The sequence below is a fragment of the Cavia porcellus genome, unplaced genomic scaffold (assembly GCF_034190915.1).
Source record: "Cavia porcellus strain 051 isolate PalLab524CR breed Dunkin Hartley unplaced genomic scaffold, mCavPor4.1 scaffold_4, whole genome shotgun sequence".
NCBI lineage: Eukaryota > Metazoa > Chordata > Mammalia > Rodentia > Caviidae > Cavia > Cavia porcellus.
Window position 1 is genome coordinate 24,772,766 of NW_026947487.1, and position 17,324 is coordinate 24,790,089.

Consider the following 17,324-nt stretch of genomic DNA (forward strand, 5'->3'; position numbering starts at 1 on the left):
AATTGTAAGCAGAATTACTGAGATTTACCAGCCCGCCTTTGAAGCATTCTGGGCCAACTCAAGAAAAATGACTAATGGGTAATAATATACAGTCCTGACAGGAATCATAAGCTAGGAAGGAAGTTGCATGTAAAATAATAACAAAGAATATTAAATTGCCACCAGGCCCTGCAAGAGACAAATGAAATCAGAGCAGATTCTCACCGCTCATCATTTACTCACTAATTTACAAAGTGTCCCAGGAATCTGCAGACCAAGGATGCTCTCGTTTATGTTGCCTTTCCCCTAGAAAGGAATGTTTCCTTAGATCTGGAAAAAGCAGAGAAAAGATGCTCCCTGAAGGGAGAATGAGAAAGGTGCCATTGTGTTTTATTTATCATCCTTTATGCGATATGGGAGAAGGAAAATAGTATATACTTACCAGCTACCAGTACAGAAAATTCTGTGCTTTTTCTGAGATATACAAGCTTGATGACTTTTCATCTCTTCTCTGATAATACATTTTTCCTCCCTCCCTCTCTCTCTCCCACTCCTCTCATATATGTGTGTGTATATATATATATGTATATGTATATATATGAAATAGTGAAATACATATATGAAATACTTTTTATTATGTAGCTTACCTGATACTATATTTGCTACTAAGTGATTTCAAAGTACAGCCTCCATACTTTAGTTAAGGGGCTTGATAGAAGTTTAAATTAAAGCTCAGTCACCATCACTAATAAGGAGGGTATCCTACCAGCCCTACTCTGCCGCTCTGATCTTCAGTATCTAAGCCTCCAGAGCCTCTCAAAGCCCAATCCTCACCTCCAAACAGAACCTCCCAGCAGCAAAGCAACACATCTGGAAAGAATAGGTAGCAAAATGCTTAAAAAAGAAGTTGTCCTTAAACTCAGTTTATGTCACTCTGCTTCATCACTGTAGATTTCATTGGCTTAATACTGTAGTTATCAACCTTAACTGCACATGAGAAACATTGGAAAACACCTATACACATACTGTACCTGAGGGCCACAGCCCATCTCCAAACACTTGGATTTGATTAATCTGAGATAATATCTAAGAATCAGTGTTTTTTCTTTTCATTGCCTAAGTGTTTATAAAGAGTACAGAAGAGATCAGTTTTACCTTTTAGCTTTTGATACTTTTTATATCTCATGTCTTCTTACAATACACCAAATATACTAGTCAGTTTCCTATCACTGTGACACTGTGACAAAATACCTTAAGTAAACCATATAAAAGGAGGGAAGGTTTGTTTGGGCTCCTAGTTTCAATTCTGCCCATGGAGGCTTTGCCCTGTATCTTTCAGACCTGTATCAAAACAGTATAACATGGTGGAAGTATGGGGTGAAAGAAGCCCATCTCATGTGGCCAAGAAGCAAAGGGCTAGGATCCCAATATGCCCTTCATGACATGGCTCTAATAACCGGCTCTTTAGCAGTATTCCTGGCCTCTGCTCCTTCAGTGACAGTAACACAGTTCCTCCAACTTCAGCAATCAAATATGGTTCCAGAAAGTTTCAAATATTCCCTGGGGAGAGGGTAAAATTGCCCGGTCTCATTACACACACACTACATTGAGAACTCGTTCTGTATGTCAAAATCTTCTCAACTACTTCAGTTGGTTGATTCCTCTGTCATCTGGTACATAGTATGGATGTAATATATAACATATATACAATATGTAGTTTCATAGTTTCAGTCTTAACCCAAGTCCATAACTCATCACTCTGACGCATCTCCTTTCCCAAGTTGGCACTCTTCAGCTTTGAGTCAGCTTCCCAAAAGATACCATTCCCAAGCAGCTGAGACAGGTCTTAGGACTGCAAAGCCACCCTTAACTTTCCCACTGCAGATGAATCTTAAGAGATTATGCAGGACCCTCCCCAAATACTTTCAACCCATGCAGATTCTATGCATTCCAAAATCCCTTCAAAATTATGACTATGGGTGAGTAGGAGAGGAAAGCACAGGAAAGGAGAGGAGAGGAGAGAGATGATGCTCAGTGGGTACAGGGGTCGAGCTGGGTAGGAGAAATAACTTTCAACGCTCTGTAGCACATTAGGGTAACTATGGTTGACAAAACGTAATTATCTATTTCAAAACAGCTAATAGAATGGGTTTCGAATGTTAACAACATAGACAAATGATAAATGTTCACATGTGATCTGATCATTACACATTGCATGTAGGTATTGATATATCACTCTGTCCCTGATAAATATGCATAACTATTGAGCTAACAATAAGATAGATACATTAAATAAAATTTATAACATTTCTCCATCATGTATCTTTGTTCTATAATGACAAGCCTATACCATTCACCCTGAAAACACTAACTTAATTTATATAATGAGAGCGTTAAATAGAAAGAACATAGATCAGAACCTTTCAGCTTAGTTTGTGACTCTAATACTAATTGTTACCCCACTTAGTAATTGATTATGCCTTCCTCTGACTTCTAAAACCGGAGTTGTAATGTTTTTGCAAAGGCCATTGAAATTCCAAATTGGATGAAATTTCATTTCATTTCAATTTGAGCACCAACTCTTAATTATTTGAGCTAGTGGAGAGGGGAAAAGCACCCAAAGAAGAAAATTCACATTATGCAAATTTAAACACACACACATACACATAATCTCAATTTTTTAGAAATTAAAAGATTAACAAAAGTCAGTGGACTAATTTATTGTATGATTTATAACACTCTCAAATGATGAATTGCTAATGTCTGAGCATTGTGTTACCAGCACAGCATAACCAGAGGAGTGACTTTCCACAGGTTCTCTTTGTCACTGGAGGTGATTTCAATGTCAACACTTTTCTGTTGGGTTTATACAAAAATTATTCTTCTTTTTATAATTGTCTGCATTCTATGTGTTATCTTCATGAAGTCCACACTCCTTTTCTAGTGGTGAAATACATAAATTTTACTATTTTACTATTAGAAGTACACAGTCCTGTGACGACTTATAAATTCAGACCACTGTGACTCATCACAATCACCCATTCCCAAAAGTTTTTCATTTTCTCCAGTATCAACATTTTTATCAGATAATGCCAGTAAATAGAAATGTGGATTCAACAAGTGTACCTTACTTCATTTTAAAGATTTTATGTTCAGTGATTAAGAGCTATTAAAACAAAGCATGCATATTGGATTGTTTTAAAAAGTCTTCTCCTTTTAAACTAAAGCACTTTTGTTTGAACACATACAAAATGGAAGATAGAGATTTTTCAAAGCTTTATTAACTGTTTAATAGCTTGATTAATAAAGTTTATTTTAGCTCCCCATAGCTCATAAAAACATGGTTTAGGGACATATTTATGGTATTAAGTAAACAAGTCTTGAGTTTCAAAAAATAAACAAATATTTATTAAATTATCAAAAGGATATAAATTTTGAAGTTCTTATAATCTAAGAAAAAAAGCTGAAGTGGAGAGTGGTAAAAGTCAGTAAATATGACCCTAAGATCAGCCTCCTTCATTAAACCCTTAACAATAACCCCACAAAACTCTGAGCCTTAGTTTTAAAATTCCCTGTAAGGTAATTATATGTCACAATTAAAAGAGTGAATTGCTCGTCATTCTTCATTAACAAGTGTGGCAACTTTAACTTTAGCCTTAAAAGAAAAACAGATGACTCCCTTTGTCTGCTCTCTCTTGGACAACAACTATTTCCCAGAGTTAAGTGGAAGTCAGTGTGTTATTTGGCTTGGGTTCCCATAACAAAATGCTGTAGACTGTAGGATCTATACAATGGAAATTATTTCTATAGTCCAGAAGCTGGGAAGACAAGATCTACGTGTCAGCAAGATGGGTTTCATTCTGAAACCTCTTCTTGACTTATAGGTGGACATCTTTTATCTATGTATTTATATGTCCTCTTTTTCATGAGCAGGGAGACAGAAAGTCTGGTCTCTTACTCTTTTTATAAGGATATCAATCCTATTGCATCAGGACCACAAGTATGACCCATTTTAACCTCAGTTACTTACATAAAGGATCTCCAAATAACATTTCATTGTAGGTTAATGCTTCAATATACGAACTTGAGTGCAGACACAAATACGTTATAGCCATTAATATCATCCTTTTAACTGAGAATTCATTGCTAGATTTATCAACTGTTATCTAGGTCCATAAAGAAAAGTGGAATGAAAGATTCAAGTCCAAAATAAGCTCTCTTCAATCATTAGATTCAAAAACCAAAAGTATTGGTTTGCCTGGCTTATCCTCAAATGGACTCAAACCTGGAATTAAACTACATGATAATAATAATATGAAACTCTTTTGAGAATTGCTCTAAGAGACTGAGAAAACAAGATTATATATTGCAGAAGAGAAATGCAACAAAAATGAAATTCCACTATTTTGTTTCATTTTGTATTGCTTACATTTTAAAAGTAGTATTCTCAAAACTGGTGAGCAAAACTTTAACAGCTCTATTTCTGACAATATGTCATGGAAAGAACTTATACTTTGAACATAGTATAAGTGTCCTGGTTTTGAGCAGAGACAAGAAACATATTCACTATTATAAGGTTGGAGCATCATTGCATGGATCATTTATTTTTTAAAAGTCCTTGCAACTATCATTTTTAAAACCCACAACTCTTACCAAAAGAACATTTGGAAATATATATGCCAGCATTTCAAGGAGGTCAAATTTCTTTCCTACAATTCTTAAAGACACTTCTTGAAACTTTCAAGTTAATATTTTCAAAACTTTGTACTAAGTAGCAAGCCCTGAAGAAAGTCTAAAATATGGTTGCCAGTGAACTTGACTTCCATCATAAAATGGAAACACTAGTAATTTCTCTTTTAGCCAGAAACTTATATGGGGCTTTAGAGCAGCTGCCAACATAATAACTACTCAGAAAAAATATACCCAAATCAGTTAGGTCTCATCCTAATCTCTGTGATTTTCATGCCATATGGAAGGATAGTCATTTTTATATATTTGTTTATGAAACTGCATTTACAATTTCTCCACTAGATATGTATTTATGCAAGTATAAAGAGGGATTATTGATTTTGGTAATGTCCTTTTTCAAGTAAAGATTAGAAATTTTAAGATGGTTCTTTTCCTCTATCATACCTAAAAATGAATAAATTAACACAAGCATTCATTTACTTACTCAACAAGCTTTTATTGATGAAGTGTTACATACTATGCACTGTCTTGAACCCTGGAGTAAGTTAAATAAACACTTTCCTCACTCTAGATATGGGCAAGTAGAGAGTAAAAGAAGATTAAGACCACACTATAAAGGAGAAGCAAGCATCCCAAAGCACCAGTGAAACTGAATGCTTAAATTTTGTTCCTCTAAATTCCTCTCACTCAAAGCTGTTGGATTTAGGTTTTGTGTTTTTGGTTTTGCTTTTGTTTTTGTTTTATGGTACTGGAGTTTGAACCCAGGACCTTCACACTGAACTATTCCTCATCCCACTTCTTAATCTTTTCGTTTTGAGATAGGATCTCGCTAAGTCGCTAAATTGCCCATGTTGAGATGGAGATCAGTACAAAGGCCTTTATAATTCAGTGCCTTCCAAAACAAAGATAAAGACAGAGCAAGAAAATATTTCCAGTGCCTTTTGTTTCTACATAGAGAAATTAGACTTACCCTAATCTTGGGTTCTAGTCTCCTCTCATCTACCCAAAGGTAAAATGGAGCAAGATATTAAAATGAGGCCCAAATGGTAAATAACTTGGGAAATACTTTGTCAATTCTGATAACAAAAGAATACACCAAAAAAACCAACTTTAGAATCTCTCATTACTATACTTCATCTTTTTTAATGTGAAAAATGAGAACAAAAATTCTTTCTTAGGATTAAGTGCATTTCAAAGAATTTGGGATGTGTGACGGGATTAAAGTACTGTTCATTAAATTCCAAAGGTTGTAAACCCAAGGATGCCAAGTTTCTCGTAATTTCTTATAGTTGTAGAAGCCAAGGCCCTTTAATTGGCCAGTTGGTCATTTTACTTTCTGTTAACGAAGGTAAAGAAATGTACCTGAAAGTAGAGGGTGGTGTCTCCAGGAAATGAGAGGCTCAATGAATAGTTGCTGAAACTAACTCAGGATTCTTTGTGCCTCATAGGTGCTCAACAAAATGCCTACTAAACAAATAATCTCTTTAAAGATTGCATCCCTTAAATAATGAGACCTAGAAATTGACAGTAGAAAAGAATTTGTCATTCACATACGGGATTTCCAATATTACCCAAACAAACTCATCCATAAAACTGCACAGCCTGAGCAGCCAGAAGGGAGAAGGTGAGCATGCTGTCTGTCACCTTGCGGGCGATCTGCCATATATGGGCTAATGTGGCTGTCTCACCTATAGTCCCATGAACAGCTTCCTAAAGGGCTTCTCACTCCTGGCTGTGCCTTTCAAACCCAACCCCTACTGAGTCTCCAAGCTGAATTTGCAAAACAGAGTTACCTGATTTCCTCACATTTTGTTTCAAATTCTTCAGTAAACTCTAAGAAACTTAAAATGGCCTATGAAGTGACCCCTGAACTGGTTCTCACTGCCCTTCCAACAACTTTTTTTGTTGTTGTTGTTGATTTTTTGGTTTGGCTTTCTTTATGGATGTTTCTGCTTTGGTTCTCTTTCCATTTTTTATTTATTTCTGATGAGACATGAGGGTAGGCTTTCATTTTTTTAGTCAAGTTTCAGTATCACAAAGCTGTTTCACAAAGCCAACTCTCTTGTTTTTGTTTTTGTCTTTTTCATTTTTATGGGTATCAGGGATCGAACTCACGACTGCCAGCTTGCAAGGCAGGTGCTTACTTATGCTGCTGAGCTAAATCTCCAGCCCCTAAGCCAACTCTCTTGATCTTGTCACACTAAGCTAACTGGTGCTTTTGAGACCTCTTACCTTCCTCCTCTTCCACTTTAACACTACATTCTGGCTCTGGCATCTCCTCCAGCAAGCCTAAGGCAAGACTGTTTTCCTTAGTGATCCACCCTGTGTGTGTGTGTGTGTATGTGTGTGTGTGTGTGTGTGTGTGTGTGTGTGTGTGTGTGTTTTACCGGTACCAGGGATGGAACTCACGACCACAGGCTTGCAAGGCAGGAGCTTATGCTGCTGAGCTAAATCCCCAGCCCCATCCACCCTTTTGACTCCACAACTGACCCAGCTATTTTAACCTTGTATTTCCAAGTCATCATTTCTCAGCCCCCTTACTAATCCTTTCATTACCTTTCTTTGTGTCTTACACATTCATTCCAATGTCCCTTATCAGAGGGTAGGTGCTCAAGTGATTCTGAATGAACCAGTGAATTAATTCAAATGGCTATACATGAGGCAAAGATGCAGCAGATAGTTAAAAGTCTTTGGCCTAAGTATCCCTTTCTATTTCTCCCCATTAGCCACTCATGGGAGATTTATGAATGGAAAGAAAGATGCATTTTAGCCCAGAGAGATATTTACCTCAAAACTTCGCAAGTGAGCAGAGTAAAGCAGAAAAGTTAAGAGGCTATCACTTCCCCCTAAACTATTCATCAAAAAACAACCCCAACAGATAATACAAGTTCTCAGTCCTACCACTCCTATCAACAAGCTTTAATGTCTGAAGACAGCAATTCCCTGAGATTCTACCAGTTCAGAAGACCTTCAATATTTAAGGTTTTAACTTTTTAATTCATATAATTTTATCATTTTCTATAAATGAAGATTTCTTATAAGTCACTTATCCAGTTAAATGACCTAATTGCATAGCTTAAATTGACACATCTCTAGTATCAAAATCAATATTCATACACCCCATGTTTATACTATCTCTTCCATTCATTTTGCAACACTCTTAGAGATAGCTTCTTAAGAAGTGGAGGATATATTATAGTTCCTTTACATAAATTATATTCCTAAAATTCAAGTGTTGGTCATAATTCATGCCTCATGAGAAGTATTAAAAATGACATGACTTCACACTTGTATAACTAAGGGATGTAGACTTAGTTCACACCTCTACTACACCCAGTTTTTGGAGAGCTTCTGATGAAACAGATTATAAACACTCCTCCACCTAATGATGAGGATCTATCCTAATAAATTTATCTTAAATTGCAAATATGGTAAATCAAAAGTACATTTAATATCCCTCTGTTAGTATGGTTCTGTCACTGGGAACAAATAGTGTACCTGATATATACAGTTTAAAGGAGAAAATGTTCTTTTAGTTCCCATTTGTTCACTGGCTCCAAGGCTGAAACAGTTGGTGGAGAGGTATAGGACAGGAAAAGGTACTCACACTAGGACAGCAGGAAACAGAGAGGGAGGAAGGGGCTCAGCACAAGAAAGCACCCTTCCAGGTCACAACCCCAATGACCCATGTCTTCCAGTCAGGCCCCACATCATAACATCCCAGTCAGCTAAGAGTTCATCAATAATTCACCAGTGAGTACCAGGTCCCTCTGATTTAATCTCCTTCTAAAGGCCCCACCTCAAAATACATGAGACTTTGGGGGATCATCTTAGATCTAAAATATAACAATCCCTAACATACCAACCACCAGAGTTCCACTACACAGTTCACTGAAGAGTGTCAGCTGCATTATAAGAGAATATTATACCAAGTATCACCATCCTAAGACTAGAATCCAAAACTCAAAATATGATTTCTGCTGAATGGATGTTGCTTTTGAACCATCATAAAATTGAAAACTTGTGAGTTGGACAATCATACATAAGTCAGAGGCTGACTGAACTTTCGCAGTCTCTAAAGATGGAAAAGGTACCACTAGCTTATTTCTCTCTTAGAGTCTGTTATGGTTTGTGCCTGGATGTCTTCTCAAGCCTCATGCAGTCATGGAGGTGAGCTTCTAGAATTTGTGATTAATTCATAGTCTGACGCTGGAATTTGGGTGTGAGTGCTACACCCACCCTAGGCTAGGTAACCTACATCCAGGATAAGGGACAGAGTCTTCTGTTGTGCTCCTCCCTTTTTGCTCTTATTGCTTGTTCTGATTTCTGCTGCCATGAACTGTTGCCATGTGCCACTCTGCTTTAGACCCAGGTGATAATGGACTTAAACCTCCACAGCTGTAAGCTAAATAAACCTTCCCTTCCTTAATTTTGGGCGCTGAATATTTTGTCTCAGCAGTGAGAGAAAAGTAACTAAGACAACATCTCTCTATACACAAAAGCTAGACTCAGATACACACACACACACACACACACACACACACACACACACACATATATATATATATATATATATATATAAACACCTTCAATACAGCCTTCTCTGCAATAGAAAAAAAAAACCTGCTGTATTAGTTATTGCTGGACAAAATACCCAATACCCAAAACTCAAAGGTTTCATTTAGCTCACATTTTAAGGGGGTTCAGTTCATGGGCAGCTAGCTCTAAGGCGGAAACATGGTGGAAGAGCAGAGTAGGGCAAAGCTGCTTGGTTATGATGGCTGGGAAGTACACAAGGGAAATGGTGTAAGAAAAGAAGAGGCAAGGGACCAAACATAACACCCAAGGTCATGCTGGGTGTAGTTAACTACACCCAGAAGTGTGCTCCACCAATCCTCCAGGCAGATACTAAACCAATCAAATTGAAAAACAAGCTTAACCTGTAAATTTCAGTGCCTACCAATAAGACTGGTAAAATAAACAACAGGACAAGACAATGTCATATCGTGTAGTCATATAACTATCAAATAATCAAAGGTAACAATGTAAAGCATTGTTACATACTCCTGCATCGCAGAAACTTCCAGATATGTAGTTATGCAATTACAAGAGCCAATGTATGAAATAGGTGTAATTCCTACTGAATAGAAAAAAGAGGGTAGGAAATGGGAATGTATATATGTTTTTATATGTATAGTGCTCTATAAAGATACACCAGTGTTTCCCCTGGGGCTAGAACACAGAGATTCATTTTTTATCAGGTATATACTTTTTTTTCAGATATATTCTTAGACTGCTTAAATTTTTAATTCTATGTATTAAATTTTCAAATCACACATCGGAGCTACAGATGTACCTCAGCGGTAGTGTTGCCCTGCATGCATGTGATCCCCACCACTGCAAATAATATCAATTAACCAAGTGTGTTTATATACATAAAACAAAAGCTATCCACAGGAAATAAAGACAAGAAATAAAGACAGACAGACAGACAGACAGAAAGAAAGAAAGAAAGAAAGAAAGAAAGAAAGAAAGAAAGAAAGAAAGAAAGAAAGAGGAAGGGCAAAGCCTGGCTCACTATACCCACCCAGCTCCCAGCTTCCTGTGCCATAACCCAGCAGACCCAGGTCTCTGTGATTTCCCAATCTATCACTGTGCACTTTAGAGCTTTAGAACTTCAAAAACTGCAGATGATACAGTGAAGTGCCTCTCTATTCAAAATGTGGGTCTTTTTCAACATTCACGAAGCCTTATCTTCAAGAAGTGTACTTTTAATTAAGGTATATTTCACAGCATCTAGGTCCTTGTTTTTAAGATGCTATTTTTACCTATAGTCTCCATGTTCCCAACAATTGGTATAATTTGCAAAGACTGAGATTTGCAGAGGACTTTTCTTCCCCAGTAAGGTGCCCATGTGCTCTTAGCAATAAGCCCTAGAGAAAGCACCAGTTCATGCCTGGCCCGGCTGCCCAATTACTCACCAAGGAGATCTGATGCATAAAGCTCATCATTAGCCCCATAACAGTTTGGAAAGCATTTTGTAGTATTTCGAGTCCCTTAAATGAAATTAAACCAATGTTTGAGCAAATCCATACCAAGAAGAGGAATAATTAAAGGAGTGAATGTTTTATTCTTTAGTGTTTAATAGAATACATAACAAGTCACATAATCAATGATTCATTACTTCACACACAGAGAAAACAGTATCGAGTATTTCTGTTATACAACTGGTTGTGAACAGGGAAAGTAAGTATCTCTAGAGTCTTTAGGTGACTAAATAAATTCTCAAAATTTGGGCATCGCTGAAAAGAGTTCATCAGTCCCTTTTTCAAAAAAAAGAGGGGATTTTTTTTTTCTTTCTTGGTTTTCTGTTAGAAAAGCTAGATTCTTAATTTTTTCCTCCTCCTTTTTGAGAAAATGACTCAATGATATGTATCATTTAACATACAACATTTTCAACAAGTTCAGAATCCTAGAGAGCTCTGTAAGAATATTATCCTATCAGCAAATGAGTTTTTCAGATGCCTGGAAAAAGTTAAACAACATATAAATTACATTTTCAAAATTCACATCCATGAAGAATGTTTTAACCTTTTGTCATTAAAAGCCTACTAATGGTGTTTGAGTGGCCATAGTGAATTTTCATCATTTGTATTCAATACTTTTAGCAAAATTCACCTCCCTATAAATTCACAAAGACAGTTGTATAATCGTTTACATTACAATTAATGTTCACATACCTTAAAACACATTTAGAATTTAAAAACTAGCTTGGAAAAAATTACAAAATGTGGAAGTAATAAGAATTCTTGATCAACTAGCTCATCTTCCTTCCACATAAGAGTATACTCTAGGAGATATATTCTGGTTGAACTTCTTCCATCTAAATCCTCAAGTATTAGCAGAGAATCTAAATCCTCAAGTATTAATATTTTCAGACTATTATTGTCCAGAACACTGACAAAGAAAAGTTAACTTCAACATAACTTGTTTCTGGTTATAAAAACAACCTATTTCAGATACTAAAGATACTGGTATTAAGAATACTATATTTTATTCATTTCTTGAGACAGACTTGGATCTTCTACAAAGATTAATTCAGATTTTATATGATTTATAGTAAAGAAAAAAGGAAACTACAGCAAAAGATAGACACTGATAGGTTTACAATTAAAAAAATTCAGCTGTTTTTAAAACAAGTCAACTGTGTAGAGTATTTGTAATTTAGACTATAAACGAAAGTCTTAAGGAATTCAACCCCTCCAATCAATAAACGTCTGCATTGTAATTTATCATTTTTCATATAGGAGTACTAAATTATGTAAATTTAGAATTTACTATAATTTAAACAGTAAAAAAATTATCAAAATTCACCTTACACAGCTTTAATGTAATAACGTTCCATGGAAAATTTCAATAAAAAGTAGAATATGTTATGAACACTGGCATTTGATCTGAATATGTTATTTATTTCCTCAGAGAAGCAACAGGAATATATATATATTTTTTTTCTCATAACTAGTTCTAAAGAGAAGACAAGTTTGGCGAATCGTCACTTTGCTATCAATCTAAAATCCAAGTAAGAAACACAAGAATAAAAACGGTATTAAAAATGGAAAAAATTAAGTCTCATATCTTCAAAGAAATTTCTACAGCATGGTATTTGAAAAATTAAAGTGAATATAGTTCATAGTCTACACATATTAAAAAGCAATGTGTCAAACATTTGATGGGAAAACATGGTACCTGGTTTTTTTTAACCATCGCTATCAACAATTTCTTGTAAATGTCATTCAGTTGTATTTATGCACATCAAATACTAATGAACACAACATATTTGAATGCATGCTTCTCTGAGCCAGATTACTGCAGCAGTAATTACTGGAACAGTTGACAACATTCTCCCAGGTAATTGGAATGGTATCTTTCCAGTGCTTAGTCACACAGACACTGGACACCCAGACCTTAAGGTTTCCTTCTATAGCACAGCAAATGGAGGAAAGGGGTCTGAAGTTATCTTTACTTTTGTTATAATATCTACTTAACATAAAATGAGTTGCCCAATCCTTATCACTGAAAGTAGAAAGTTTTCATGTACTGCCCAACCTCAGATGGTACAGTGATTCTTAGAAAAAGAGGTGGATTTACTGTCCCTGAAATTAAATTCCCAGTCTATTAAATAATGTAGGGAATTCAGGAGCAGGGTCAGGGGTAGAGCGACTGAGATATGTAAGACAGTGAGACAGTTCAATTCAAAGTTTTACAAGGTGAAACTTGTAAGAGTCAATGGCAGAGACAAACTTTATCCGTTTTTCATGCCTCTTGGAGTTGAGTAGACTTGACCAGAATCAGACTTACTGAGATTTACCATCTGTCAGTAACTCTGGTCTGTCCTCAAGCTTCAGCAATCATGTGCTTTTTAACTGAGTAGTCTAACAAGGATGCCATACAGAAGAGAAAAATGTCTGTGACACATAATGGACAGAGAAAACATATAAGCAAACACAACCTCCTAGGTTTCTGCTAAAATTAGGCTTTGTATATAATGCTAACTTTTCTAAAATATGTAGCTAGAACTTAAATCTATTTCCCAATTAAAATGAATTAATGGATTAAAATACAAGTACCTTGATTTTAAGTAGACAGTTAATGAACATTTGATTAGTATATGACTAACACCCCAGCAAAGAAAAAAAGTATGGCACAAACTCAATTTACAACTACATATTTTTTTCCTGGCCCAATCTCCCATACACAAGAACATAAACTCATGAAAACATATTGCGTTAGTTATATACATTGTGTGATGCAAGTTACTGGGATAAATATAGGAAACTTTATAGCATTAGTAAATGAATTAAAAAACTAAATAATTCTTGTAAAATGTTCATAAATGGTATATACAGATTGAATCACATGTGTCTAAGAATAACTGTCCAATTTGTAACATCTGTCATGAACATAGTAAGATACAGTACAAGATTTATTTTTAAAAGAAAAAAGCACTAATTTAAACACTGAAAACGACTCATAAAATCTTTAAAAACGTATTTCTGAGAAAGATGCTGAAACAAACAAAAAGGCTTCTCCATCATCACAGAATATCAAAAGGGCGCCTCTCAGCATGAGAAGGATTTGTGTCTCTCTCTTAAGTGTACAAAGGGGTAGATACACTGGGAATTTATTCCACGTGAGTGTAAAGGCGTAAGGCAGCCAGGTCTCCTGTTTCTGTTGCATTTACCTAAAACACCATTTTATTGCTCAGCTCTCCTTTAAGTGCTTATTTGCCCTCATTTAAAAATATTCCTTTTTACAGCTATCTACAGATGGGCAGCCCTCAGTGCTTACATTTTTTTTCTACACTTCTGTCACTTGAAAAGATTCCACTTTACTTTCAAACAAATTGCACGAAAGTAGCAACATATTTCAGGTTTGTCCAGCAGTCAACATTAGCTGGACTTGGAGAAAGTTAAGGTTTTTAATAAGAAAACTTAAATCTAAGTAACCAAAACTAAACATTTTGCTCAAGTATATTTTTAAATCAGGCTTCCTAATTATACAACAAAAGTTCAAAAAATAAAGCCCTATTGGATAACTCTTTGGTTAGGTTATACAAGTACTGACAACTTCTAAGTTTAGGATTCAAAACAGTTCAATAAACTACCAGTTAAGAATAGGTCTGTTACTTATCTTAATAAAATGCTTTGCAAGTCTGCGTTTACTGCTTGGTAATTTTTAAACGTGCATGTACTCAAACAGATGGTACGAACTTTCCACTTTCAGGTAATAAATGAGTGTGTTTGCTCCTCCCTACCCACCCTTCCTCCCCTCTTTCCTCCCTCCCACCCTACCCCACCCCAATTCGTAGTTCTAATGGTTGCATGATCCTACTGCCCACAACGTGCACTACTACCCCTCCGCATTTAGTCGCTGCCAGCTGACTCCCCGCAGCGCTTGGGGCGGGGGCAGCTCCTCTTAGAAAGCAGCAAGCGCCCTTTTTCTTTCTTGCCGATGAAGACTGCCTTATCAACCCGTGGAATACGGGGTTTCTAGCACTAGCCTGAAAAAGGGCGCCCCCGCCGGCAGGAGGTTTTCTTTCTACCAGTTTATAAACTACAGGGAAGACCTAGTCTGTGTGCAAAACATTCAGCCCTTCACTGTACCCACACTAGTCTTTAACCTTCAACTCATCAAAACTTTTTTCATTTACAGTCACTGAATTGCCTCTGTGGGGTTTTAATTCCACTATCGAAGTCCCATCCAGCCTTCTAAAACTCTACTTTTAAAGAGACTGTTAATGCTCTCTAAAAAACAAAACTACCCCAGACAGTGTTTTCAGTTCTAGTTCTTAAAACGCAAATGAGTCAAAAGGGCTTGAGACTTCAAGGAAGCTTCTACACAATGGACACCGTCTAATTCCATCATTCCCAGGTATTTGGTGGCTTCGTGGCCAGGCCGCCCTACTAGATCCAGACTTAAGTACAATCGGGGGGAGGGGTGCTTCGAAGCAGGGAGTTTAGGAAGGATGGGGTGGAGACCAGGTCTGAGGGCTCTTGGTTAGCCAGATCCAGAGAAGACGAAGCCCAGAGGATTTGTGGTTGCAGATTCTGCAATGGGGGCTAACAGGTCTGGCCAAGCTACAGGAGACAGCGGGAGGAACCAGGGAACAGAGGGCAGGAGGGGAGACCTGTAATTATCCCCTAGCAAGGAAGTGGGGAAGCGGGCGCTGGAGTCGCAGGGATCTGGGGCCTCACTCCCTGCAGAAGACGTACTCGGTGTAGCTGGTCCAGATCTTGTCCTCGCTCTGGTCGGTGCTGCTGGCAAAAGCGCAGGTACCCGTGGAGCTGCACGCCACCATGTGAAAGCCCGACTCGGACAGCTTGTCAAAGGCCTGCTCCAGGAAGTTAAACTTGAGGTAATAGCGCGAGGTGTAGCGCTCTGGGGGCCTGTCGGGGTCCCGGCTCTCGTTCAGGGTGTCCCCGAACACTTCCTTGGCCAGCGAGGTCTTGCCGCACACGGTGATGCGCGCCACCCGCCGGAACTTGGCGTCCGCCTGCGCGTCCCGCCCGATGGTGTAGGAGCCGCGGTAGCCGATGGTGATGTAGCCAGAACGCCGGCTGCCGTCCAGCGACTGGGACGGGGTGAGCAGCGGGCCCGCCGCGCCCCCGGACGGGCTGCGGCTCGCCAACTCCAGCGTGGGTGACGGCGCCCCAGCCGAGGCGCCCTCCTGCTGCTCGGGCTCCGCGTAGCCCAGCGGCAGCAACTCGTCACCCAGCGAGCCCTCCTTGTGCACCCCGCGCCGAGAGTGTGGCGGACCGGGGCCCGGCTGCTGGGGCGCCCCGAGGCGGCGCACGAGCTCGGGCAGCTCAAAGTACTCGGCCTCGCGCTGCAGCCGGCTGCGCTCAGGGAAGTAGTCGGGCAGCACAAGCTGCAAGTCCCGCAGGTAATCCAGGATGTAGCGGAAGAGGAAGCCGTCCCGGTCCAGAAAGAAGCGGCCTTTACTGTCCCGGGCCAGCTCCTGCGGCTGCTGTTGTGTGAACATGCGCCAGAGCAGCGAGTCGGGCACCGACACCACTGTGCAGCGCCGGGTCACATACACCTGGCCCCCCACGTTCAGCTCCACAATGTCGGGGAAAAGCGCCGGCTCCGCGGAGGACGACGAGGAGCCGCTGCCACCCCCGCCGCCGCCCCCGTTAGGTAATCCGCGCGTGCTGTCCGCCAGAGCCATGGCAGAAAGAGGTGGCCCGGCTGGGCCAGTCGCAGGGACCGGGGCCGCGGTGGGAAGCCGCAGCCGCCTTTCCGGGACGCCCGCTCAGCCCCGCACCCCGGCCGCCGCCGAGAGCCGCACGGTGCGAGCGCGCCGCCGTGCGCCCCGTGAGCTCCGCCGCGCCGCGCCCGCCTCGCCGCGCGCTCCAGGCGAGTGCGGGGTCCCGGCCCGCGCGCCGCTTAAGTAGAGCCGCCCGCCCGGGCCGCTGCGCGCAGGAGGAGGCGTGGGCGGCTGCGGGCGGGGCGGCGGAGCCTCGCCCCCGGGGGGGAGGGGAGGGCACGGGAGGGGAGGGAAGAGAGGGCGAGGAACCGATTCGCATCTCCGCGGAGGACGCCGCGCGAGGCTGCTGGCTCCACCCCGGCTCTCGGGCGCGCGCAGGGGACCTCCGACTCTCCTCCGAGCTCCCAGCTCCCTCGTCCCGCCCAACTTTCTCCCTCTGCTCGAGTGGGCCCGCCCGGGACTAGCTGTTGGAAAGAAGGCTGTTGCTACAGAGCGGCAGTCCCCTGCCAAGCGGGGACGCTGGAAAGGAGACGTGAACTTTCTGGCATCCCCGCCCGGCCGGTGGAAATTGCGTGACCACCTCGAGCCGGCGGACTACGGAACAGTGCAGCAGTGGCTGCCGCATTCTGTCCCCCTGTCGCTGGAAGTTCTCTCGAGAGAACAACAACAACAAAAAAAGCTGGAGAGGCCAGCCCAGCCTGGAAGCAGCCAGATTTTACTCCCGTTGCTGCCATACAGGTTAGAAAAATTCCTAGAAACGAAAGAACAACCTCAGGATTCAGCCGTAGGACGCTTTCTGAGAGTTTTACCTTCTGGGTGCAGGGTCCAGCTCTGATTGGAAGACTTCAGAATAGGAGGCCTTGAGTTGAAATGGCAAAAGATGACTGTG

General features: G+C 40.0%; 1 protein-coding gene across 1 annotated transcript; it reads right to left on the reverse strand.

Annotated features, from left to right (window-relative positions):
- Positions 1 to 10,778: 10,778 nt before the first annotated feature.
- On the reverse strand, positions 10,779 to 16,547 carry Kctd12 (potassium channel tetramerization domain containing 12). The gene has a single exon (XM_005008700.4). It carries the CDS (start codon positions 16,394 to 16,396, stop codon positions 15,419 to 15,421), a length of 978 nt encoding a protein of 325 aa, XP_005008757.2. The 5' UTR covers positions 16,397 to 16,547; the 3' UTR covers positions 10,779 to 15,418.
- Positions 16,548 to 17,324: the final 777 nt, after the last annotated feature.